This window comes from Martes martes (assembly GCF_963455335.1).
Source record: "Martes martes genome assembly, chromosome: 4".
Classification (NCBI taxonomy): domain Eukaryota; kingdom Metazoa; phylum Chordata; class Mammalia; order Carnivora; family Mustelidae; genus Martes; species Martes martes.
The window spans coordinates 90,819,728-90,847,279 of NC_137891.1; the positions used below are offsets into that span (position 1 = coordinate 90,819,728).

Here is a 27,552-nt window from a genome sequence, read left to right on the forward strand (position 1 = left end):
CTGCCGCGCCCGCCACCTCTGCACCTGCCTGGCTGAGGTGAGATGCCCGGCGCGCGCGTTGAGGGCGGTGCGCGCAGGCCCGCTTCCAGCTGCCGGAGCGGCCGCGGCGACGTCCTCCAGCGACTGGCGGGAGAAAGGAGTGTGAGGCTGGGGGGTGGGAGGGGGTGGGGAGTCACCCCTCAGGGATTGGGAAGAATAAGAATTTTTGGTGACCTGGGTAAAAGGTCCTAGGTAATTTTGCCTCACAGTAACTTAGGACCAGTCAACGAAGTTTTAGGGACCTTGGTTTTCTTAACTAGGATTGAGAGTAACAACATTATGTTGTCCCCACGTCCCGGGGGAGTGACAGCTCTCTGGTCGGAGATGCGGTCCCCACAGCGGCTGGGGAGAAGCGGAACCCAGGGCAGGGAGAAAGCAGGCGCGCTTTCCGTGATTTTAACCCATCCTGCTCTGGCAGGAAAATCTGAAATTTAAAACATCAGAAATGGCCACGCAGGGATAACGCAGGTCAAGTACAATCGAGGTGACACTGCGCACTTGGGCTTTCCAGGAAAGGACCGACCGCCGCGGTTTGGAAGCAGCCGAGTCTTCCGGCTTGCCCCCGGGCGGGCCCCGAAGGGCGCGAGGAGCCCAGTGGGGACGTGGCGGTCCTCCTACTCGCGGTGCTTGGGAGGTGGGTTCAGCAGACGAGCGAGAAAAATCCCTCATCTCTGCCGCCTGGCTCCGCGATAACCTGGCGGCGAACGCCAAAAGGCGGCCAGCCCCTCCCCGGGATTCAACCCAACCTGGATTCAGCCTCTTTGGCCACAAAAATTCCCAAGGGCTGCTAACTTGCCACGCACTTCTCTCGGCTTCCGCCGCTGGCACCCCGACCACCCTTTCGAGATTTTGGCGTGGCGGATGCCAAGCCCTGCGCTTCACTTAAGGAAAGGGCGAGGGGGCTCAGGGGAGCTCTGACCTAAGTGACCAGGCCTGAATAGCCGCCCAGTTGACCTGACACGTAGAAACAAGTCTACAATCAAGATTTTGGATACCTTCTGCCAGGAAAACCTGGGACTGGCCCGCGTCCCCCCCCCCCCCCGAATAATTTGAATCCTAACCTAGTTCTCCCCAGTTCTCCCGGCAGAGCAGAAGTGACTTGCCTGCCGGAGCGCAGAGGAGGCTGACAAGCAGCCTCTGTCAGCTACCTAGTAGGAACTTGGCGATTGATAGCGTCTCCACGGTTTATTTGGGTATTTGGTGACCCCATGGTCCTTGATTAGCCACCCTCGCCCTCCCGCTCACCACGCCCCTACGCAGTCCCCTAGTCAGTGTTTGGGCTGGAACCGCGGGGCTCTGAATCTAGAGCGAGTGGAGTTGGTGAAGGCAAAGTTCCTCCTTGCGCGCAGAACCAGCGCAGTTACGCGGTTCCCCGCTGCGCACCCCGCGAAGTTGGAGGAGGAAAAAAAAATTAAAATACACTGGGCAAAATTCATTGCTAAGAACACTTTGAAGTTGGGTAACTAGTTCTGCGCCACTCTGCCCCACTCCTTCCCCCATCTCCCCCATCTCCCTGCTCAGCCAGATGCACCAGAAAGCGGCACTTTGATCTTGCAACGCAGTAATTTATATTTCTTTAAAAAAAATTTTCTGTGCAAAGATGATTGGACCAGGGAGAACATAATGCGATTCCACGGGCTTGGGGCTGAGGAGCAGCTTTCTGGGCCGGGCCAGGGCTGGGCCCGGGATGCCAGGCACATCTGTTCGGGCCCGGTTTGCAGCGCATTCCTCCTCGCCAGGGTTTTTTTCTTCCTCTCCCCCGGCGGACTGGTCCGTGTGATTCACCCCAGGCAGGAAGCTGGGCTTTATTTGTCTTTGACCTAGAGATGCTGGAGAGGTGTGGAGAGGTTGGCCAGGGCGGGGGTCCGGGAGCGGGGGTGGGCGGGGGTGTGCAGTAAGAAAGGCAATGATTCAGGCTCTACGTTCTGTGCATTGAATTGGAAGAGAGGGGAGGAGGAGCTCAGAGAGTAAAGACACCTTCTGCCTTGCTGCGAAGAACTTAGACCCCCCCACCGTATTCCCCGCCAGGAAAGGGGCAGCTGCAGACTCCGTGGGTGGAGGACCAGTATCAACCCGGTCTTTCCCGCCACAGGGATTTACTGAAATAAAACCGAAGTGCAACCTTTTCTGGCACTTTGCCTAATGACCTCAAATTGGATTAGATGCTTGAGAATATTGAACTCCGTACAGCGCCAGTCAAACGCCGACTCCTCCCACCCGCACACCCCGCAGAGAGGTCTTCTCTTTTCTGCGGAGGTCCGCGGGCCGGGCCGAGCTCCCACCATTCAAGGGCATGTTTGGAGTCTCGGATTCCCTGGGGTCCTCAGCCGGCCAGCCCTTTCACCCCACTACTTCCTATTCTCTAATTCAAATCTATCCTCTTTCCTCTCTCCGAGACCTGGGGGCTGTGTATCCTGCAAGTCACAGGTCGTGGAAGAGGCATGCTGAAGTCTTACCCATCTTCAGTCAGCAGGCCGGTCTTACTAGGCCATTGGGGTCTCTGGAGGAGTCTGGTTTGTACTAAGAACCCTCAGCTAGGCGATTGGCTACAGGGGCTCTGCTCTGCCTAAGGAAGACCCTTTCCAGGCCACGTCCCTAATCCTCTGTCCTCACTCACCCTAAATTCTGCTCTGGGAAGATGGATCAGAGTGGGGGGCACTGATTTAAGGCCCAAGCCAGGGTTAGGATTGTAGGCGGTGAAGCAGTCCTGTCCTTTTTCCTTCAATTTTCCCCCTTTGTCCCCCTCTTCTTTCCTTTTATTTTCCCTTTCTTTTCTTCCTTCCTTCCTTCCTTCCTTAAGTTTTGTCTTGTCCTTCTATTCTTTCTATCTCTTATGTTTCTCTGGATTTTATTTTTTGTAGCCTCTCAGCCCTCAAAGTCCCAATCCTGTTTCTCAGGCTCTGAGGAGGCCACTCAAGTCGCCCACCGGCACTGCTGGATCAGGGAAAGAGCTTGCTGGATGCCTGGGAACAAAACAGGGAGCAAAACAGAAGCTGGCCATCTTAGAGTGGTAAGGGCCTCCCAGGGCCTGAGGTGAAGGCCTGCGACAGGGACTGGCTCCCCCTGCACATTCTTTTCCTCTCCTTTGCCCTGACACCCGCACTCACGCACCTCCCTCTCCACCCCACAGGACACATATAAGGTCCGCCTCTAGTTACAGTGTAAAAATTCAGGAAAAATAGATGGGAAGGAGGCAAGTGAGAGTCCCAGGCAGGTAGAAAAGGGAACTGGGTCAGGTCGTTAGTTGGAAAAATGCATCTTGTGGCCCTGAGGAAAGAGCCTGGGCCAGAGAGATGGGGCGGCCATTACCAGTGAGAGCACAGGGGAGGCTGCGTGGAGCTCCCGCCTAGGTAAACAGCCACAATGAAGACTCCAGCACATCACTACACTGCCTCGACAGGGGTTTTCCTGTGGCGTGTGCTCAGAGCAAGTCGGCCAGGGAGACTGGATTTGCCATCATGGGGAGAGAAAAAATAGCCCAAGAAGAGAGGCTGCCAACATTCCACCAAGAAACCAAAATCAGGAAAAGGGAAAAAGGCGAAGGGATTGTCTGCCTGAGTTTCATCCTCTTCCCGCTTTCTGGATCCTGCAGGAAGCAGCTGGCTAGGGCCAGTACCTCAGCCATCCCAGGGACTGTTCTCCATCTAAAAAGCTCCCTTCACATCCACAGCCCTAACTTCCCAGGCCTGCCTGTCTTCACTGGTTGTAAAGGGAGGAGGCTGCAGTCCCCTGGGCGCAGAAACAGGACTGGACTCTGGGTCCCGCAGAACCTGAAGGTTTCCTGGGACTTTGGGGTATCCTTGCTGAGGTGCACCCTTTCAGGAGTGAGGACTCTGATGATGAGTCTGTTTTTCACCTAAGGCCCGCTCGTCTGTGGCTCCACAGTGAGCCCTCCTTGGGCACCAGGGACCTCTGCTTTTCTCTCCTTTCCTACCAATTAAACCTAAAAGCTATTCCTCCCAAGCCGAGGTATTTCTTCCAAACTCCAAAGTTTGCCCTTATGCTGGTCCCCAAGGCCCTAGGAATTTTCCCTCTCTGTTCCCTTTTATGCTAAAAATCTGCTCTCTGGGGCCTCTGCTATTTTGAGGAATAAACTGCTGATAACAGTCAGTGCTGGGGACACAAGACCTGTTCCTTATTTGTGTTTCAAACAGATCTGTGCTGGAGAAATGAGGACTAAAATATACTATGGACCTCAAAGTTGAGCCCTGTGAATATGTGCACAGGTGGGAGGAGGAAGAAGGTGGGAGGAGGAGAACTCACTCTGAAAACATTTGAGGGTCCACCCATAGGGAACAGCATCTTCCTAGTGACCTTGGAGTTTTGTCCTCTATGCCAGATTAACACACTCTGTTCTCAGGAAACTCCCAGTCTGAGGGCAGAAGTGGTGGTCTGCATGGCACTGGCTACCATCCACCATGGGGTCGATAAATGCCACTGGGGACCAACAGGTGCTTTGAACTGAGATGGGATGGGATGGGGCTCAGTTGCCTCCTAATTACTCAGTTACCAGCCTGCAAGTGTTTTGGAGAAGATCTGTGCCTGGGGGAGGGGATGGGTGATGTGCAGCCAAAACCCTTTTAGGGAATAAGTGGTTTAGGGGTTGAATCAATACAGGATCTGAACACTATAAAGCCCATGCTTCTAAAGCGAAGCACCTCTGGTCCACTGGACTGCTGGGCCAGGAGGGCAGGTCCAAGGCTGGCAAGTCTGAGGGTAGAGGCCAGCTTGAGGCTGGTACCACGGAAAAGCCACGGGAGGGAGCCAACCAGAGCTTGGCAGCTTGATCTCAGTTGAGCTCCACCAGAGACAGCAGCCTCCCCCCGCTCCACCCCCAGTTCCCTTCCCCTGTGGCTGGTGGCATTGTATCTTTTCTGTTCAGCCCCTGTGGGGTTTCACCCTGAGGAAAGGCAGGATGGATCTCTAGTCCTTTTACCTCCTCCCTCACACGGGGAAGGCCTTGGGGTGTATTTCAGATGGGGTGGGCTTTTTTCAGGCTGCCTGAGACAATTCCTTCAGACAATTCTACCAGTTTCTCCCCAGCCCATTCCCTTTGCTGAAATCCCTTAAAGGCAGAGACAACCTAGGCATATAAATGGCACGTTAGTGCACTTGCACACAGAGAGGCTGGAGGTATAAGGGATTGAGAATGTTGGCTATAGAGCTAGAATACCTGCACTGAAAGCTGTGAGACCCCTGGCAAGTTACATAACCCTTTTGTACCTCAGTTTTCTCCTCTGTAAAATGGGACTAGTAGCACTGGTTCTTGGTTCACGGAACTTGAAGTGGATGGAAAGAGTCAGTTTATGTAAAGCACTTAGTACAAGGACTGGCACAAAATAGAAGGCTCAATGAATATTAGCTCTTCACAAGTGGTGCAGACGAGAAAGAGAGAAGTTACGGAATGAGACTCGGCCCCATAAGAGAGAGGCTGTGGAAATACATACTTCTTAACTTTTCTTTCTGACTTTCCTGGAAGGAGGGGCCTCTGGATGGTAATGCCTCTGCTGGTTTTCGAGCTGGGTCAGAAGTTCTCATTTCCTCTGAAAGCAGTCAAGGCGAGCAATATTGGGGGCAGGTGTTGGTGTGCGGTGCCCACCCTCATGCCACTGCTCTTGGCCAGCAAAATTCTCAAACATTCTGGGGCTGCAGACACCACTCCGGATTGGGAGAATATGGATACACTAATTGTTCTGCCCTGGGAATTCCTTCATTTGCCTGGATTGGTTGACAGTCCTGTGAATTCTCTGGAAAGTACGTAAAGTTAAGTGGACACTTTTCTGGCTTAGAGATAGACAGCTTTCTTTGCCCCTGGCTTCCTGGGGTGCTTGGCTATGGGCTAGAGTACGATGACTGACCCCCCCCCCCGTTTTTTGAGTTCCACCAACATGGGACTCCTTCTCCATTCCCAGTGGCAGACCCCGTAACTCTGGCAATGTCAGCTTCTCCACGGACACCCACGGTGTGTCTTTGTTCTGAAAGACCACTGGAATTGGAAAACAACTGCATATATGCATATATATGTAATTGGTTTTATATTATAGGTGTATGTTTTATATTTGTAATACTGTTTTATATATATAAACATTTCGAGGGCTCATTTGCCAAGATGACAAAGGTCTCCGCTTTGGTAATATCCCTATGCCAGCTAATTTCTTTGTCACCAGCGATGTGATGCCCATCACCCAGGAGTTCTGGGTACTTTTTACACCCCTACTGATTTGGTTTCGTTCAAGAAGGGTGGAAGAGGTGGCTTATGAATTATGGACCAACACTGATGAAAAACCTCCTGTGACCTAGTTTGCAGGCCTCTTCCCAGCTCCTCCTTCTCCAGGCAGAGGGCAGGAGCAAGCACAGTTCTGGCCCCTATAGCTACCCCAACTTCCGCACACCCGAGGGTTTAATTCCTCAGCCGCTCCTTGGAGCTATGCAGTCAGAGAGCCGTTTTCCTACTCTCTTTGCATGACGGACAATTCGTTCTTCACTCCTGAAGAGGGAGAGATTGATCCATAAGGAGGCTGTAAATATCTACTTGCCGGCTTTTGCCAGTGCCCACTCAGGCCTAGCCAGCTCGACTAGTTCTACCGAGGACATTTTTGCTCCTGGGTGGCTGATTTTTTATTAGTGACAAGTGAAATCCAAACACTTATGGCAAAAAAGCCATCACATCAAGGCCCTAACGTATCAAATCATTTGCCTTTAGCTGCTGGTCTTTGTGGGTGCCCTTCCTCCCAGCCTGACTACTGCCAGCCGCTGTCCTCCATCCCAGCCCTGGGAACCCCTGAGTAACTCCTTTAGGTCCCAGGACTTTGGCCCACTGTGTTAGACTGTGGGGCCTGGGACTTCTCCCCCTCTTCATCCCTGTAAGCTTTGGATAATCCTTCCTCTCAGTGGAAAAACCAAAGGGAACTCTTAAACCTTGCTTAGCCAACCACCTGCAAAACCCAGCAGGAAAAGAGAGATGGAGTCACATTTAGGGGCAAACCTGGGAGAGCTGGGAGTCCATGTGTCAGAAAGAACTCAAAAGGATGCTCTGCTCTGTCTGGCTCCTGGAGTTTGGCATTCTGGCCCAAGGAAGGGACTGGATACAATTAAAAACTAAACAAGACAAACCCCTGTTGCTCCCACTTGGTGTCATTTCTCATTGCCCAGTCTTTCAGTCCCCGCTGGGTCTTCAGGGCTTTGGAGAATGCCCTGGTCTCACCAAGGCACTGAGGCCTCAGAGAGTTGGTGCTCCTCATTTTCCCCCTTCCTTTGTCACCTACGAGACTGTGCCTACAGATGAAGATCCATGCAGACGAAAGAAGAGGTCATGGCAGCCACACAGATTAAGATTCTGGAAGCCAGGGAGAGCCCAAGGGACCTGTGGAGTTGAGGGAGAGATGCACCAGGAGGCATTCTGGTAGATTTCTGCAGACTTTGGGGCCAGCTGAGTGTGTGGGCAGAATGTTTCCCCAGATGGGCATGCCTGATGCTTTGTACCCAACACTGGGTTGTTTCCACACGCATGTTTGATTCTAGAAAGGCATGTGTGTACACGCCTGTAGTTGCATGCAGTGCATACATACTACTGTGTATGTGTATATTGCCAGACAGCTAAAACCATAGGCTTCGTATAGTCATGCAAAATAGACGCATGAACTTTGTACTTACAAGGTTTCTATACAAATATATAGTAGTTATGGATGTACCCACGTTTATTTTGGGGTGCACGCTGGTGTCCTCAAAATTGGCTGAATTTGGTTTGGGTTGCCTAGGGTTTCCCTGCAACCCCGAGCTCAGGAAGGTGCCGGAATGTTACCTTTCAGCCCAGGCCAAGCAAGGTGAAGAAAAAGGGCTGGAGGGCCTTCCAGAAACCCCCCTAGCCTCCTGGCCACCACGTGCCCGCCTCTCCCAGCTCCTGGGGATGCAGAGGCAGGCTCCTCCCTCACCCTCAGTGGGCTCAGCGCAGGCTCGAGGTTTCGCTTCCTGCGAAGGCTGGCAGGCAGGAGCTGGCGGCGTCCAGGGCGGGCACAATCTGAAGGCGAAGGTCCGGCTGCCGGGTTGCACCATACGCCCAGGGGAAAGAGGCGCTGGGCCTGGGGGAACAGGATTTCCTCGCCTCCTGGGCGCGGCCGCTCTGGGCATGGCCGCACAAGGCCCCCTTTGTGGAGGGGCCCAGCTTCTGCGCAGACCGAAGGCAGCGAACAATAGCGCAATGTTGCCGCCCGCCGGCCCAGGCTCTCCCGGTTACACCACGGCCGCCGAAGGCGAGGAAACCGGGTGGCGCTTTTTTATAGTCACAAACATAAAATCGGGGCTTTCTCCCCTTTCGCTCGCCCCCTACCCCAACGCCGATAGAAAGCAGATAAATTTATGAAGGGCGAGCTAAGAGAATAATTACAGGGTGAAGGCCGTTAAATTTTATTTCCAGTCCCAAAGGCAAAACCTGCGATTTTATTGCAAACATCTGGAAGGACCAAGAGGTGGGCACGCTGCTGGTTTAAAATAAAAACAAAAGATTTTATTTCGCGAAAACAAAAAAACATCATTAAAGACCCTTTCGCCCCCACGGACATTTATTTTAAAAAGTGTGAGGGGGTGGCCGAACAGTCAACGACGCACGCGGGTCCCAGAGCGCCCGGCAACCTGAACCAACCCGGACACTTGGACATGCGGGCTGCGGGAGTGGGCCTGCGCAGTCCCTGCGGGGCCGGCGTCCGGCGGGCGTTTCCAGAAATCTGCTCCCTCCCACGCCCACCCGAGGGCTCCAGGCCAGTTTTGCCACCCCGTAACTGGGCACCAATTTGGAAGAAGAAGTGAAAAGTGGGTACGTCGGCTTCGTATTCCCGGAAGATACGATCACAGGAACAGTAAAACCTCAGGTCTGTTCCGCCTACGACCGATCATCTTGCCTGCTTTGCTTAGTTGTAAGGTATTTAGGGCTCCTTCACTCTGCCGGAGGGGAGACTGAGGCACAGGCCATGCATTGACTTGCCTAGGGTCACACAGTTAAGAGCTGAAGGGGACCTGTTCACTAGGCTTCACCTGCCTTGGAGTCCGGAGGGTTACCTCCCACCCCATAGTCGCCTCATAATGTTTTATATCTAGTGCCTAGACAGGCTGAATTCATTGTAATTGCCTCAGCCCCACCGGGTGTCCCACTCAAGTGTTTAAGGGCAGACTAAAGTGTCCTGCTGGCAACTATTTTTAACTTTGTTTTCAATTACTCGAAACTTGCAAAGTCCCAGTGCCTGGTAGATCACCTTGTGTTGAGGCATTAGCATTGGTGGTATTCAGTGTGGAGAAACAGAAGGAGGACTGGTATATGGGGGAGGTAGGGCTGTGTTCCCAGGACGTTTGTCCTTATGCTGCAGAACTCTGTTGTTCCTTTGAAAAATCAAAATATCTGGACATGCCAGTTTCAAGTGAGCAGTCATTATGCTGCTCTTTCCTTCTGGGCATTTCTCCTGTCAAGGCTAGGACTGGCCACCCGTTTCCCATAGGTCCCTACAGGTAGTCAGTAGGGTCCTCTCTTCCACTTTCCCCTTGACTTCCTCTGACTCTTCAGGTGCTTAATAACCCCTTCCTCTTTGGGACACTGCAGGGCATGTGGTGGGGGGAGCTCCAGCTTGTTCCTTTTTCATCAGGGTGAGGCCTGAAATAGACCAGTAGACTCCACCCAAGACCCAAGGTTGGAGGCTAGGAAACCCAGCCATTGCCTCAGGAATTAGCCTCACGAATTGGGCATCCCACTTTTATTCGTAAAGCTTAAAGGAGAGAGAAATGGGTCACGAGATTTTGAAAACCCTTTAATATAACGACTGGAGGAAACTGCATAGCACACTCCCAGATTTCTACATTTAATCCCCCCAGTGCTCCTTTTCTTCTCCCAATCACATAAAATTATACACTTAAGTCACAGACATCAAACCATCCTGCTTAATCTTTCTCCAGACCTCCCTACCCATCAGTATAAGGTCAAGAACCAAGGAATGCAGGACTGGGCTGGGGTGGGGAGTGGGGGAGACTTAGATGACCCCTACAGTCACAAAAAGAAAATATCCCTGCCCCTCCCATTTACCTGGAGGAACACTCCTATTTTCCTGACTGATCCAAAGCAACCTGGCTTCATGACCCTCTGATTTGTTTTAATGGCCTAACCCACAATTCTAAGATATGTGTATGTATGGGATGGAGGTGGGGGCCACTTACGCGTGACCAGAATGAAGGATGTAGGAGCACCTCAGAACTCTGTGCAGAGTGAATGTTTGGGGGTGAGGTGCAGCTGCACGCTGTTGAAAGGTATATGGGTATATGGTCACCTTCATCGTGCAGGCTTTCTGGACCTGCATAATGGTACCTAGGTAATCCAAAACTTTCTTTTTTTGAGAAACGTTCACAGCCCCAGGGAGGGTGTATGTCCTACGGGGCATTTAGTTCGCAATCCAAACTAGGTCTGCGTGGGGGAGGCGAGAGGCTGCCAGAGGGAGATGGGTGATACAGGCAATGGGGAGGAGGAAAATGCTGGAAAGGAAGAGAGGCTGGCACCATTGCCGCTATCCCACTGGGCCTGGTCCCAGCAGGCCCCGGCCAGTGGCAGTGACACCAGAATCAGGAGCCGAAATAGAGGAGAGCCTCAGAGGAAGGTAACTAACTGCCTGCTCCTGGCCTGCCCTTGTTTCCAACTCTTTTGCTGAGGCCCCGCGGTGGTGATTGCACTGCCACTTTCTGCCAGGGCTCCTGGAAGCAGCGCGGGGTGGTGACTGAGGTGGGAAACTGCGTCTTGCCACCCATGCTCCTGGAGTTTGCCGCGCAGCACCGCGGGAGACGTGGAGGGGTTTTGCTGCGGGCTTCTAGATCCCAGGGTGCTTGGAGTGCTGCTCGGGGATCCCCAAACCTGAGAGAGGCTCCTGGAAGTCACTGGAGGCCAAGCCTGGCTGAGTCGCACTCAACCGGTGGCTTCCATTATTCTTTCTACATTTGCTGCGCTACGGGCTTCCTCTAGTCTGGCTGACGCCCAGTGTGAGGGGACTCCCAAAGTGTTCTTATTTGCTTTCTTCCGGAGAGGCCCAAGGTGGATTCGTGACATTCAGCCCTTCCATCCAGCACCAAAGCAGTTCCAACTACAGTGTCAAGGACTAGATTTACCCTGTGGTCAGGGGGTGAATGTGGCGTTTCAAAGGCCCGACAGGGCCCTCCCTTCTCGCCCCAAGGTGGAAGGGCAGATGGGCGCTTGTTCTTGGGGAGTCTGTGACTGCCGTGGATCCCTTTGCCCTAGGCTTGCTGACCCTGTTCGGGGCCTGGCTGTCGGCTAGACTTGTGTGCTGAGCTTCTCTGTCTGGTCCGTCGCTCGCACTGGTGGGCTGGCTCTTTGCTGCCTTTCGCACGGGGATAGAAGAGTGTCGACCAGGGCACTGGGATGGAAGGTCAGGCTGTGGTTAGGCTGCAGTCCGCGAAATACGAGACCTTTTTTTTTCTGCCTGGCAGGATCAACTTCTGGGCCCCTCTGAACCCGCTCAGCGTTGGGCTGCGCTCGGGGTCTCATGCTGCAGGCGACCAGTGGCATAACCCAGGAGGGGGTGTGGGAAATTAGAATGGCCAGAGTGCCGGATTGAGTTCCAGAGAAATCTCTGAGGACCAATCTGTCCTGAAAGTTTTTTGTTTTTGTTTTTAAAGGGTGGAGAGGGAGGATCAGCGAGCGGGGAGAGCCGGGTTCCCGAAGTGATCAGATTTGAAGGGAATTCTGAAAAAGCTCTTCCGCTGTCAAAATTACTGGGCGGCCTTGCCCATCCCTTCTCTGTGGGTTCTCCAGAACAGGCGCTCCGGGCAGTCAACGCTCAGATCAGCATCCACGCCGAAGGGAAGACGAGCATTTGCTGCGTGCGGGCCCAGTCAGGATACCGGCCGAGCGCGCGGTAAACCCGGCGCCGCACCGCGGGCCTCTTGCTTTGCCGAGCCTACGTCTCCTTCTTCACCAGGTAGAACTGGAAGGAGGAAGCGATCATTAGATTTACAATTACAAGACCCTGGATAGTAACGGGGCGTCTTTGTTTATTTCTTTCGTTTTGCCTTAGCCAGAGTTGCTTAGAAATCGTACAACAGGAAAGTAACCTGTGTGGCGAAATCCCGGCTGACCCAGAAGAGCTTATAGCGTCTGGGGGCTGGAGCGAGAATATCGGGGTCGTTTTCGGGCGTTTTCGGGTCGTTTCGGGACAGGTTGAGAGCCCCCAAACTCCAGAGCAGTGATTAAAATCACTCTGGGCTTGCAACGACTATGAGACTTAGCAGATTTGGGAGGAAAAGATACAGATTTGGGACGGGCAGGGGTTTGGAAAGGCGAAGATCAGACCTAGACTTTCGGCCCTCCCCTTTCCCCCACAGAGAACCCGTGGGGGACCGGGAAGCCAGGGGTTAAAGCGGCCCAGGAGCATCCCCGGACTGCCCGCGCGGAGCCTTGGCCCGAGCCTCAGTCTCTCCCCTCCTCTCATTGGCCCGCGCTCCTAGGGTTTCTCCTGTTCCCTCCTCGCCATTGGTCGGGGGCTGGCTTTTTTTCCCCTCAGTCTTTCTCTTCCTCCCCCTCCCTCTCCTTCACCCCACGGACAGGAGCGCACCGCCTGCCCCCAGCTCCTCTCGAAGGGAGGAATTTAGAAAAAAAAGTTTCCCAGAAGTTTGGATCAGAGGAAGGACGGGAAGACCAAGAGAGGAAGAGGGAGAGGGAGGAGAGAAAGGGAGAGGGAGGAGAGAGAGAGAATAAAAAAAAGATGAAGTCCAGTCTACACAGCCTGTGAGCGCCTGCCCCGGTGGGTGGGAAGCAGGACTCAGGCGCTCATGCAGCGAGCGGGCGGCGCTCCGGGCGCTCGTTCCTAGCGGCTGGGGCAGCTAGGGGCGCCGGTCGCAGCCGGCTGCGGAGAGCGGAGGAGGACGCAGGGGGAGGGTGCCGAGGACCCGCAGGGCCGCCGCCTCTGTCTCGGCCTCTGCGCCGCCGCCTCTCCCGGGCCCGGCCCGGCGGGCGCTCCGAGCGCGAGGGCGCCAGCTGCTCCCTCTGTAGCGGGGGCGAGCGGAGGCCGGGGTGCGGGCGGCTAAGATGAGTGAAAGGAGAAGATCTGCAGTCGCCCTGAGCTCGCGAGCACATGCCTTCTCCGTTGAAGCCTTGATCGGCTCAAATAAAAAGCGGAAACTGCGAGACTGGGAGGAGAAGGGGTTGGACCTGTCCATGGAGGCGCTGAGCCCCGCGGGCCCACTCGGAGACACGGAGGACGCGGCCGCACACGGCCTGGAGCCTCACCCGGGTGAGTGCGCAGGGCCAGACCGAGGGAGGCGGGCGGAGAGGGGACGCCGGGCGGCCAGCCTGCGGGCGGAGTGGTGTGGAAGGAGGCCCTGCTCCCTGACGCCCTGCCTTGATCCGACGCGGGTTTCCTTTTCTTTGCGCAAACGTCTTAAGCTTTCCGCAAATTCGCTGCAAACAATTTGTGGGGAACTGAGCCTTGCATATTCGTCGTCAACCTCAGGCAAGGAGGCCTCGCTCGCATCCCTTTCTCTTCTGGGAGCGGAGCGCACTTTTCTGGTGTCTACAGCTGAGCGGCCCCAGGCCCCCGGGGGTTAAGGAGCGGCACAGATCGAAGGAGACCGCAGGAGCGGAGAGGGGCTGGGATTCGCTCCTGAGAGCTCCAGTGGATTGGCGTGGAGTTCTCTGGCTCGACACCCAGTCTCGGGAAATGCCCAGTTTGTCCCATTTAGCCTTCGACCTCGGTCCTCGCCCTTCCCCCACCAACTTTTCTGGGACTCAAGTTCTTGTGTTTCCCCTACTCCGGGGACGACCGAGCATAATTATATTTCTACGCCGGTGGCGTTTACGGAAAAGGGATGCATGTTATAACACTTACCCTGCGCCCTGGGTCACTCTTCAGGGCCGACATCTCTATGTATTGGGGGAAGCGGAGTGATTATTGCCTCGGATCTATCCATGCACATTATATGCACACAACACGTAAAACACAGAGCGGATGTTGGTGTCTCTATTTTAGCAGAAACCTGGGCGGGTAGTTGGTTGAGGGGGAACAACTTAACGTTTTGTATTAAGTGCCAAGATTTCAACTGTGCAAAACAGCCCGGGGGAACAGCTGTTGTCGGAAGAATCTTGCGCGCGCGCCCGCGCGAGCGCGGGCACGCGCGTCCACACACACATATACACACGGTCGCAGCTTGGTTTAGCGGTTTCAGAAACTTAACAGCCAGGGCTTCTGCTGCCATTCTGGAGGTGCTCCTGCTGACCAGTTAACGTTGGGGAGTAAACCTGGGTCAGCACGCCGGAAAGCGGAACGCCGGGGGTGGGGTGGGGGCGGCGGCCCACAAAGGGATGGGGGTGGCTACCGGCCGAAGAGCTTGGGGACGGAGCTTTGGGGCCCAGGGGCTTGGGGGCTGGAAAACTGGCCGACCCAAGGAGGGACAGCTGTCGCTTACATTTTCTCTTTCGGCAGTGACAGTTCAATTTCCATGCTCCTGAGGCTAATAATAACGCGATTAGCTGGTGACTTGCAGAGACCGAGTTTTATGAATTCTCCGTGTTCTTGTGGCCCGTTACGGTATTTGAGTTTAGTGCTGGGGAATTATTTTTATTAGTCGATGAAAAGAAAATTAAAAGGAGATTTATTTCGTCCGCTCAAATCTTTCTCTGTATTTGGATGCGGGTGCCTGTCCACGCGGACCCCTGTGTGGGCAATCCAGAAAGGAACGCGTAGCTAATGTGTGTTTCCCATCTCTGGCCAGACCCTGTTTCCTCACCGCATTTATATGTTGTCAAAATCCACTTGCGCCTTCACACAGTTTAGTGGGAGTTCTTTCAGGCCTCCTGACAACTCATGGTTTGGAAGGTTAGTTTATTTTACTTTCCCGACGGTGGAAAAGACAGAAGTTACTTAACTGTGCGTGGTAGACACCCTGTCCGCAGGTACTTTTCTCTAGGGAGGGGTCCAGGTCCACTGCACCTGGTCTAGGGTCGCTTGTTCAAAAGGACCAATACCTGTGATCATAATCAGGGACTCAGCTCGCAGTTTTCTCTTTTCCCCGTTTTCCTCGGCCATAGGGAGGTGAGAAATGGTTGGTACTAGGAGAGACCATTCCAGAGACATAAACCCGAAGACCTGTTGTCCAGAATGCTCTTATCTCGCTCCCACCGTATGAGGGTAGGGGGTGAGGACCTAACATAGGACTTTATGTCACACAGAGTTCAGCTGACCCATTCCCATTTCATCATTTTTTTTTTTTTTTAAAGAAAAAGATGGGCGTTTGGATTAGAGAAAACGAAATACGTTTGTGGGGTTGAGGCCCGGGAGGAGGAAGAAGCTGAAAGCTGAGAGCACTCGCGGGCCTTCTGCGGGGCCGGACTACCAGCCCCGCCTGGCTGCTTCGTGCACCAAGGGGATCTCCAAGTTCGAGCCCCCGCAGTGGCCAAAGCTTTCTTAGGAACCGGACATAGAAACAGAAAAGATCTTTCAGAAAAACTGCGTGGTGGAGTGGAGCCCCCGCGGTCCCCAGAGTGGAGGAGGCGGAGCCGCAGGCTCTGGGCCCGGATGGTAGCAGCAGAAGGCGAGTCCAGGGCTTGGGGTCCCTTGTAAGCCTTTCTTTCTTTTTCGAATCCGGCGCCCTAACGAACACACATACATCACCTTTAAAGATGTGTGTATGGTGGTGGAGGTGGGAGAGAGGCCCAGGCGACTCCATTGTGCCCGGGACCAAGTCTCTACCGTCCTTGGCCTCAAATTGTTTAAACTCTTTTCCCGAATTAGGACCGCGAGCTGGCTGGACCCGCCGCGTGGCTCGCCTGCGCTAGCCTGATGATAAGAAGTCAGAAATGGGTGGGGGAAACGACAGCAGAAATAAAATTGCCACGGAGCTGGGGAAGGATTAAACAAACACGCATACAGACACAGGACACCCGTCTAAAGCAATCGTGTTTATCATTTTCACCATTCCCTCCCTCTGACTGGTACCTCCGTTTTTCCAGCCCTCCCTGTCCGTGCCTTAAAATCCCAGGATCCTGCGACAACCTAAGGGTTAGATTTTAATGTTTAACTTTTATTCAAAGACGTGGCCTTTTGCTTTTTCACAGCCCGTTTTTCTTTCCGCGTCCGGACAGAGCTGGCTTTAGTTGGCGCCGAGCGCCCGCAGCCTGGGGCGCCAACCTGCAGCAGCGGGGGACCAGCCCAGCCTGTGCGCTGTAGGAACTCACACATCAGAGGACACACCGTATGTATTTCAAAATTTTCCACCAAGCCTGCTGGTCCCGAAAAACCCCGAGGCCCAAAGGGCCTTGGAGAAGGGCCTGTGAGGTGCCCTCATTATTGCCAGAACTCCGCGTCTTCTGGAGAAGCTGCGAGGACGCAGCCGCCGCAGGCTCGGGAGGGTCTCGGTGGAGCCTGACTCCTCGGCCTGCTTACCCCCGCCTCTCGCCAGGCAGCAACAGGGAACACTTTGGAGCCAGGATCGCCCGGAGCAGCTGCTCCGGCTGCGGCCTTGGAAGTATATTTCAGGCACGCGGCGGCGCCATCTGCGCTCGGACCCCAGCGCCGGCTCCACCCGGCTTCCCCCGCTCGAGTTTGGAGTTTGGGCCTTTCCCGCCCAAATCCACAGCCGAGTAAGGCCGAGGTCCGGTCTCCCGCGGAGCGAAATAATTCAAACCTTCTGCGAATGGATTTCCCCCTCCAGGGCCTACGGCCCTGAGCCTTGCAGCCGCGGCGCTTCAGAGGCCTAAGAAGGTGGCGGCGTACGCGGGTGGGCACACAAAGCAGGCGCGGTCAAGAACGTGAGGGCAGGTCCGTACTCCGCGCACACGTGCACGTACGTCAGGCTCGCGCGTCCCGTGCACCTCTCCGCGCAATCCCTAGTGAAATGAGACAGGAAACGCCCGTGCAGTGCCCCAGGGCACTTTCTTCTTTCGAATTACCGAGATCAACAGTTCACGCGAATTAATCTGCCAGTTTATGGCTTGTTTGCTCAGAGTAAGACTCCCAAGATTTTAATCCTGACATCACCCCTCCACCCACCCCTAATCCCCAATAGGGAAACACAGGGTCAAAACGGAGGAAGTGACTCTTCACTGACGTTTAAGTAATGGAGAAAAAGCGATGAGTTTGAAGCTAGTGGGGAGAATGTGCTTGCGCGGGGCAAGAACCAGCCAGGGCGCAGGCCGGAGCTTGGACTGCCCGGCAAGGGTGTGGGGTGCGCTGGGCGAGAAGCCAAAGTGTAAGCCTGAGGTAGAGCCCGGGGCCAGAAACACCGGTTTCTCAGTGGTACGTGCGCCCCAAAAGCCAGTGCAGGTCTCGAAGGTGCCAGGCCTGGACCCTGAGGATGAGTCAAATGTGGTGCCTGCTGGACATGCGCAACGCTCTCGCCTGCCCAGTCAAAACGGCCTTCCGCGGTGGCCGCGTCTTTGGTGAGTGACCTTGTGTGAAGGGGACTGAGGAGGGTAGGCTAGATCTGAATTCGTCATAGGCTGGTGAGGATGGATGTGCTCGGGAATGAATGCCAAAAGGCCTTTTGTCGCGCAGGTCGGACGTCGGCTAAATCAGACGCCCTCTGGATGCGCAGGGCCTGGAGAGCACACTGCGGTGGTTCTCGGGAGGTGGGCAGGGTTATGAAGATGTTCTGTGTAAATCCCTGGCCCTGGCTCTGTGGCACAATAGAAGCCACCAGATAGAAGATAGAAGATAGAGATAGATAGAGATAGAAGCCATCTCTATCCGTAGATGGAGCAAACTGATGGAGGGCAGTGGGGAGGACAGGGAATTGGGAAAACCCTAATGCCCAGAGTTTGGAATGTGATGGAAGGGAGCCGGAGTGTGCTGTGTTTTGCACCCCCTCAAGTCATCCCCCGTCCCCACCGCGGGCTTCACAGCTCCTTGTGAGGCACGTAGAAGGCGCAGGGCTAACAGGCGAGCCTCAGGTAATGGCCTCTCTCTTCGCGGCTGGGCTGTGCAAGGCCCCTCGCTGGGCTCTGCCGTCTGCCTCTGCCCCTCTGAGACTGGTCTGACGCGCTGGGAGAAACCTTCTCTGGACAGATCAGCTCACAGCGTAGGCGCTCAGCGCTTCTGAATTTGTTTCTTCCGCGTCCTACCCAACACGATTTCTTATTGAACACTCTATTTATTTGGGTTCAGACCTAGCCACTTTCAGGTTCCTGATTTTATAGGTTAAACTCCCAGAAAGAGAAGTTCGCGGGGTGACGTTCATGCAGGGGGAAGGGGGAATTAAATTTTTAATAGTGGAGTTCGTACTGAAATTATATTGACGTATACCCGCTGCCGGTTTCCTGTCTGCCCCCCCCTTACTTTAAATGGTATCATGGCCATCTTTTAAATATTAAAGGAAATGAGTTTAAAATCTAATTAATACACCCAGCACCCGAGGAGCGACTGACGAATGGGAGCTAAACTTAAGATGATCGGGTATTAGTGGTTTGCGTTCCTCCATTTATTTGTATAATTTCCTTCGTGTGTGCGCACAGGAGTTTAAGCTAGTCCCTCATCATTAATCGTTCATGTTGGGCCACAAGGGGAGAAGGACAAATACCTTTTGACTCGGAAGACCAGAAACATTTTGTTCATCCAAGCTTCTCCAGGGCACTGCTTAGTATTAAAGAGTGAAATATTCCAGGTCTGTCACAATTGTTCTCTGTATTGCCAAAAATGTAATATTAATAAGATGAGGGGACTTTTTTGAGTCCTGATTATGGACTTGGTTAGAAGTTTATTTCTCACACCCAGGAATAAAATGATTACTTCTTAAACCTGTCAGTTCCTTCTCTAGGTGATTGTAGAGTTAAAAACAAAAACAAGACCGGACTGAGCAGACTCCACAGGGATAAAGAGCAGAGAGCAGATAGGCATTTCACTTCTCTTTCTGGAAACACAGAAATCCATCTAATGATTATTATTGTGGGGGGGTGTAGCTACTTATTGCTTTCTTACTCCCAAAAGACAAAGACGAAGTAGTTCAGCAGGAGAGAATATTTAAGTGGTTTTCTAGTTTTGACCTTTTGGGATATTTTTCTACAGGGTAAAGTAGGGAACTGGTGGAATCTTTCCCCCTTCTTTCTCTCATTCATGTGGTTTATTTTTGCCTAGCCTTTCCTGGTTTCCAGTGAGCCCTGAATTTTATAAGTGCATGACTGCGATACAGGGGTCTGCACTGGGAACAGCAATTAGCAAATTTATAAATTAGGGCCTGTTTACACGTCTTTCGGCGTGGATAATCATTACTTAATTTAAATGAGGCCCTTGCTCTAAGTGTCAGGATGGAAAATGAGACTCAGTAGGGAGGATAGGAGGTGAAACGGGAAGAGGTGGGGGAATTAAGCAACTGGTGACGACAAATCAACATTTATGCAGTGCCATTACTGGCTTCACTTTGAGGAAGGACATTCTGCTGACTACAAACTGATGATGAGCTTTTTTGATACAAGAAGTGAAAATAGGCCTTGCATTTGATACTCTGTTCTATACTCTTTTTACCAGCCAGTGTTCAGCTATGCCCTTTAGGTGTAAGCGTTATAAAATGTATTAAAGAGTATATAATCAAATGTATGTGTTTACACACAAATTTATGTGTGAAATCTACCGCTCTGAATGAGACATAGAAAATATATCAGGAAATACCAGAAAAATATTAGAGAAAATAAACTGCCCCTCTTATTTGTGGAGCCAGTTAACCAAAGAGAACACGTAAAATTTGGGGGGTCAGAAATTTTGTCATCTCTAGGTATCCACTTGACAATTCTAAGAGAATTCCAGATTTGAAACTTCTTGGTATTGGCATTTTCACTTAATTGTAAAATTAATTTAAGATTTTGACCAAAGTCCAAGAGAAAACATTAGAAAAGGAAACCGTACAGATGCAATTTAAAAGAGTAGGAAGAGTGGAATTTTTTTCTAACTAAACTTGGTGTTTAAATTTGTGAATAATGCCACCTTCATTTCGGATGGGCAGAATGCTGGCTTGTATTGAAGTATAATTTCATGTTCTTCCATGCAGAGAGTTAACGGAATCACTAAGGGAAATCTGTTAATAGAAATAACGAGAGAAACTGCGATTTGGGGATAATAATTTAACAACATAGAAATATGTGCAAAATAGTCTCCCTATTTGTCCTCTTGTATTTTCTTCAGTATAGCTGCGGAGGCTAAATGAGCTGTTTTCCAAATCGCCACACACTTTAGAAGATTAACAACAACCCCCCCCCCCCCGCAAGTCTGGATTGCACACGCAATATCCTAACATAGCCTTCTTTTAAAAACCGACTACTACAGGTAACAGTAGAGTTCCCTGGAAAAGGATCATCAGAGGTCATTATAATGTACCTAGCTGGGAGCCTTAGAGTTTTAGCGTCTAGTTCTCAGCGGAGTGAATCGAAATTCTTACTCCCCAAACCCGCTGTCTTCTCTGCTGTCCCACAATCCCAAAAGTCTCGTCGAAACCCCAGACGGGGGCTCGGAAAGTGGTAAACCCCTCTTACGCTCCCCCACTCCTCCTCCCCCAAATTCTCCTCCCCCCACATCCTGTACCCCTCCCCCCACTTCCTATACGCACGGTGAAACGCCCATATTTTCCCTCTCTTAAAAAAAAAAAAAAAAAATCAGATGAAGTTTCACCGGGGAAGGATTTGGGATTGCATCTCTTCCCGTGAAACTATCCCTGGGAAAATAGGGCGGGTCGAGTGACCCTCCTAAGTTAGAGAATCGGGCCGCAGCCGCGTCTCCCCTCCTCCGGCCCCTCGCCCGGGCTTTGGTGGCGCCTTGGGGCGGAGCGGCCGGGTCAGGAGCGCCCGGGCCTGGCCACGGTGCGCGCGGCCCCGGCTCCTGCTCTGGCGTTCGAGGCTCGGCCCCTGCGCGCCGCCGCTGGAAACCAGGAGGTGCGCAATCCCGAGGGATAGTCGGTGCCAGTCTCAGCTCCCTTTACAGCCTGGAGCAATGCGGGCAGTCGGGTAATCGGGAAGGCCTTGGTAAAAGACCACCCCTTCTCCCCGCAAAAAATCAAGGAAAAAAATCCAAACAAACAAAAACCCCAAAACAACAACAACCCCCCCCCCCCGAACCGAAACAAACACAAAAACCCCCAAATCCCCAAACGGAACCCAAGGATCTTACACCTCGTACCCCGAGGGGAGTCTGAGCTTTTGCTTTCATCAGGCTGAACAAATATCCAAGGAATTAAACTGACTTCAAAACATTAGCAATTAGAAACCAAGAATCCTTCGGCCTGAGGAACTTTTAATCCCTAACCATTTCCAAATGGGTAATTCTAGGGTCAGTAAATATCATAGCCACTCTGTTAAAAAGGAAAGTCATTCGTCGGTTCTTGGAGAAGCAGAGGATCCCCGGGTGCCTCAGAGGGTCCGTGATGGTAGCGATGCCCCCTGGCTTCTAGAATCCCCGCATTGTTCAACCGAGACAAAGGGACAACCAACAATTGCCCTTCACGCTATTCTTGGAGATTAAAAACAGTGAACTAATTCTTCTCCTTTAAAAAAAAAAAAAAAAAAAAAAAGGAAAAAAACCACCCATAGAAATGACTACTAGCCATTGACTACTACGATCTGTAAGAAATGGGCGGGAATGGCTTCCTGGCTACAGCTCCACGTTAGCTGGGAGGGGAGTCTTCCCTGGAAGGTTTCAAAGTATCAATCCCACCAGGCCCCAGGGCCCAGAATTTTAACCTAGGGTTTAGGGAACTTGGGTGGTGTAGGGCTCCTGTTCTTGCTCCTTCTGAAAAAAATATAGTTGATTTTCACCATAGGGAGGGGCAGGCATTGGTGCCAGTAAGTAAGTGATTGTGAGCACAGTAGTGCTTTCCCTGGGTTTGAGAAAGCTTCCTCTATCTAGTAACCTTACACTTTTATTTATTTTTTATTTGCAACAAAGTTGAGGGAGGGATTATGTACTGATGCACCATTTAGGGAAAAACAAGGCTTATGAGAAAACCTATGAGCAAGCTTGCATAAAAATGTTTCAGGAAACTTAATTGCTTATGTGGACATCTATGAGTCTTCACTATACTACAAAGCTTTCAACACAGGCCCTCATATTGTAGATTATATCCCTGTATTATGGTAGGAAGAGGGCTTGACTAGCTTAAACTAGACTTAGAGTCTAGCACTAGCTTTATCATTAATTTTGGAACCAGAGATATTTGTTCTAAAAGCAGACATATAAATGTTGAAAAAATTGTTTTAAAGTTGTTTCATAGCCTCAGTTCCTGGTTTGTGAAATGGAGAGAGATTCAAATGACACCTGAGGCCCATTTAGTTATAGGATTCTGTGATCTTGTTAAATTTTTTTTCTTGTAATACTAACATTTTCTCCTGAGGTACCTTAGCCATCACTTGACCCATCCTTTTGTTGGAACAAGGGAAGTTTTACTGCAGTTGTAGAAAGTAACAGTAATAGCAATTCAAGGTAAAAAAAAAATTTTACTGCTAGAATTAAGAGCTTCTATAAAGCTTTTGAAAAGGTTTTAGATTAATATCACATGTTCAGAAGTTCTGGATCTAGTCCCTTCTGTTTGATGTAACCTATTGTTGCTTGTGTGACTGCCTGGGACCCTCCTGCTGGGAGAATGCTATGGCGTTAGTAAATTTAAAGAAAATACAAGTTATCTATGCTTTGGACATTTTCTGTGCCATTCTCAGAAATAGCTGGAAAAACCATGCATTTGAAAAATGAAGACAGAAAAACAGCTTCATCACTTGTGAATTGAATTGATGAGACCTCCCTTCCCCCCAGGAAAATCAGTTGCCCCTCATTACTCTCTGAGCCTGACGGAAAGCACTAGTAACTATTTTCCATGTCTAGTCTGCTAAGCCGAGGTCTTGATCTGGCAGAGAAGTGAGAATGCTAAAAGGATGACTTAGTAACAGGCAAAACGCTTGTCAACAAGATAGATCAGAAGACAGCTTAGCATTCAAGACCTCTATTCATAGCTGCTGAACTTGAGGGCAGGGTCAGACCAAAAAACTGGGCCCAGCATACACCTAGGAAGGGTTCTCATGTTTCTATCTGTGGGACTGTCTCTCCTTATAGACTTACACAGCTGGGCCAGTGACAGCTCCCCACTTGTATTTGATGTCCCCATTCTCTACAGCCCCAGCCCCTGTGTAGACTTGTGTCCTCAGGGACCTTATGGATTTACTGTCATCCCCTTTCACTACCTCCCTATAAACTGGTATAAGGCAGGGACCTTGTCTTCATTGTTTTTGTATCTCCAGAGCCTAGTACAAGTGGCTGGCACAGAGCAACACTTACTATATAATGATTATAAATAGCAACATTTGTTGAACACTATGTACCAGCCACTGTGCTAAGTTGTGTATTATATACTACAGTGATATAACATAACATAACATAACATAACATAACATAACATAACATAACATAACATATAGTTGTATGTAATATATATTAAAATGCATAGCATAGTTATATAATATGTGCGTTCTAAATCACAGTATGATAATCATGTATATTCCAAATAATAGACAACTATATATATAGAATGTGTATGTGTGTGTATGTGTGTGCATATAGAATATACGAAGTATACATACACACACATCCCAAAGCACTGGTATGAGACAGTAATAATCTTACTATTATCATTTTTATTTGGTGCAATGAATGAATGAGTGATAGGATATAGTGGTTAAAAGCTCGGGTCTTGAGCTTAAGAATGCTTGTTCCTGAGACCTGGTTCCAGCACTTGCTAGACCTTGGGCAAGTTCCTTAATCTCTCCCAAACCCAGTTTCTAAACCTAGGAAATTGTAATAATAAACATATTCATCAAAAAGTGGTTGTGAAGGGGCGCCTGGGTGGTTCAGTAGGTTAAAGCCTCTGCCTACAGCTCAGGTCATGATCCCAGGGTTCTGGGATCGAGCCCCACGTCAGGCTCTCTGTTCGGCAGGGAGCCTGCTTCCTCCTCTCTCTCTCTCTCTCTCTCTGCCTGCCTCTCCCCCTACTTGAGATCTCTATCAAATAAATAAAATAAAATCTTAAAAAAATGGTTGTGAGGATTAAATTAGTCCCCATAGAGGAACAAAGGATTTGGCAGTGTCTGTGATTCCTGTCAATGACTTGACAGTGATTATTCACTTTGGTGATTCCTGTCAATGACTTGACAGTGATTATTCACTTTCGTGACCAGCTTGATAAGAAATTGTTGCAAATTATAAATCTAGCAGGCACCACTGCTCTTCCCCGTCTTTTGCTTTAAGTGGGATGTTTGGGACTTGAAGGGCCATTGGTACTTGGTGTATAGTCTTTGGTTAGAAACAGAGGAGCGAAGCTGAGTAGGATTGGCTGGCTGAGGAAGTTAAATAGGACTTTGCGGGCTGTTGCTATTCAGGGTTCCGCTGAGGCAGAAAGCCAGCCTCCGAGTAAGCATCTGAGGTGGGGAGAGAGGGCTTCAAGGGTGAGGACCAGCTGTCTGGCATGCAGTAAGAAGAGAGGGTAGGTGGAGGGTGGGGCAGGGAGAGTCTCAGCTTTACCAGCTCCCCAGGAACTAGGCTCTAGCAGAGGACAGAGGGGCCTTTCTGGATGTGGGAAGTGGAAGAACATAAGCATGTTTTTCTGGTTAGTTTCTGATATTTTTACCTGGAGCCCAGAAATCCCCAAATGATCAGGTTTTATCCTACGGGCAATAAGGAAGATTCATTTTGTGAAGCCTGTGTTCCAGTGGCCCCCAAGGTTGGGCAGAATGAACCAGTTGCATTCAGTAATTGAAATCCTAGTAAAGATTTGTAGGTGTTGCTTAGTTGAGGAAAAAAAAAAAATAAAGGGACCAAGTTTAAGGACAATCTATAATGAAGTTGACTGTCAGGAAGAGGATACTGGGAAGTCTATTTTTAGGGAAAACAGCAGAAGCCCCAGCCGTTGTGTTAGAACTTACATCTGGCTACATGATTTTGCAGTTTTCTTCCTTCCAGCAAACAGAAGCCTGGATTTGATCATTTACTTTTTTTTTTTTTTTACAAAACTAGTTACACCCCAGACTTTGTTTATATTGATTCCTGGTAGCAGAGGAGGAAAATGCATTCCCAGGGGAAGAGGAACTGAGAAGATCTCTCTCAAGGCCTCCTCCGTGGAGCCCAGCACCCTTCAGCAGTAACACTCAGGCCCTGCCTGACCATCCAGAGGCGGGGGGAGCTACTATGCCCTGGCTAGAATTCAGGTTTCAGTCTTCTAAACATATCTGTGCACCACATTTTATCTCCAAGGCAGCTGTTTCTTTACTTCCCCAATCTTACAAACATCCTCTTCTCTCAGAGTGCCCACCGTGCTGACCGATAGGGACTCCTACGGATTGAGGGCACACTCTGTACCAGGCAGTATACTCATGGTTTCATTCACATTGTCTCCTTGCATTCACCCAATAGTCCTGGAAGGGAGGTGATTGTTTCCCCATTTTATGCATGAGGAAATTGAGGACCAAAGAGTTTTAATAACTTGCCAGTATCCTTAACCACTACACAATATTGCCTTCCCCGGTACATGGCCCTTCAGTGCCCTAGAGCGAACTTTCAACTTTTGTAGATGGAAATCTATGCTTGTTGCCTGTGCCTGAGAGAGCTCATTTATAGTTTCAGGGTCTCTCTCTTAAGGTGCCTTCTCCATACAGGCTGGAGGAAGTCTCTGTGTGACAGTGATATAAGGCGGAGTTTGGGAGCCATGGTCTTTGGAATAGGGGGTGTGCACCCATGCCAAGCTGACTTGCTTTTCTTTGACTTTCATGCACAGAAATCTCAGTGTTTGAAATGTGGTGGCTACATACTGAATTTGATCTGAAACCTCCTCAACCTAAATCCCTTCATGCAGTGAATTCAGGGGAAACTTTAACTGCCCTGTTTTACCCATTCCCTTCTCCATTCACAACGGGATGGATGGAGTCTTCTTGGTAATTGATTCAAAATGGAACAGCTTAGAAACATATCAGTTGCAGTGAGGAGCAATTTGTGCATTTCTAAGTACTGTTGATTTTTTCAAACTCAGCAATCACAGCTGAAATCCCTTTGCCATGGATTGAATTTACAAAGGAAGAGATTCTGATTTCCACAGTGGCTTCTTTTTAATGCCCAAGGATTAGGAAACCGCCTTGAGGACCCACAGCAAGTACACCCGCTCTCAGAGTCCCGGCTTTAACTTTAACCTCTGAGTGGCTGCTCTGATTCATTTATTTTGTAACAGCTCTATTTAGAGCAGCCTTATTTGGTATGGCATCACTTATTTGCAGAGATCTCTCATCCCTAGACACACTTCCACCCTGTGCTCCTTCACTCTTCCAGCATGTTCTGCGTAGATGTGCCCCCAGTGGCGAGTTTCCGGGAGCTTAGTAAAGGGCTCCAGGGTTTCTGGTCCACCTGTTCACTGTCTTTCCACCACATTCACTCCCACTCCAAGTAACCTTCCTCTCTTAAGAAGTCTGATGTCTCTAGCAGGGATTTGGAGAAAAACCACACTCCCTATTTCAGTGTATGGACTGTACATTAATATGTTTCTTGGCTGTGTCACTGTAAGGTCTATCGAATTCCTGTTTGTTGTGCCCAGTGTTAGAAAAGCGGCTTTTAGAAACTAAAAAAGAGAGAGATGTAAAGTCCATCTCTGTTTTAATGCTTTGCTTTTCCTGACTGCCCACCCCACTTTGTGCAGGCAGCAATTGATGGGATTCAGTATGATCTTGCATCAACAAAAGCATATGAATCTCTGGGCCCATTTCCTTTCCCAAGGAACCTGTGTGGAGCCAGACTCTTGAAATATAGAGTGTGGCAGAGGAGGAGATGAATGCTGCAATCCTGGATGGTTTGCTGGAGCTCACTCAAGAGTTCTGTTCAATTACAAAGGTAGATTCTGCAAGATGTGAAATGAGCCAGGCCTTGGCCATTTCATTCCCTTACCCCCCCCCCCCCCCCCCATTCAGAGCCCTATCTGCATGGCCAGTATTAATCCTGGGAACGTTAGATCCCATCTGGTGCAACTGTGCATTACCCAGATTAGACTGTGACATCACAGAGATTTAAGCCATCTCTGTGATATTCGGACTGGGTGGTAGGTAGTGCAGGAGGCATTCCCTACAGACACGGGACAATTTGATGGGTGTAGGAATGAGCAAATAGTGAAGGCAGCCCTGGCGAGTATGTGTGTGTGTGCGCGCGCACGCGCGCGCTCGTGTATGTGTAGGGGAGGGCTGGCAGGGGTGCCAAGGGGTGTTAAGGAGAGCTGGGAGGAACGGTTCCCCCAGCCTGCGTGGGTGAATTGGTTCCGGATGTTAACATTTTTTCCTGGGGCTTGACTACATTCTTCTTTTTCTTTGCCTGTCTGTTTTCCTGCCCAAGCTGTTAGGCTTCCACAGCTGTGTGGCTCATGGCTGGTGAGTGTTGAGAATGACATATCTGGCTTTATTGCAAGGGCAATTTTGGGGCATGTGTATAGGTAAACTTTTGAGAGGTTTTTATCCAGCATCTTTCATAAATTTTGAGGTTTTTGAGGTGG

General features: G+C 50.7%; 1 protein-coding gene across 1 annotated transcript in view; it reads left to right on the plus strand.

Annotated features, from left to right (window-relative positions):
* The first annotated feature begins 12,616 nt into the window (after window positions 1-12,616).
* Window positions 12,617-27,552, plus strand: part of TBX15 (T-box transcription factor 15) — a 104,971-nt gene continuing 90,035 nt past the window's right edge. The window contains exon 1 of the mRNA XM_080802779.1: window positions 12,617-13,310. Coding sequence (XP_080658905.1) covers window positions 13,106-13,310 — 205 coding nt within the window. The 5' untranslated portion in view covers window positions 12,617-13,105. The remainder of the gene's footprint in view (window positions 13,311-27,552) is intronic.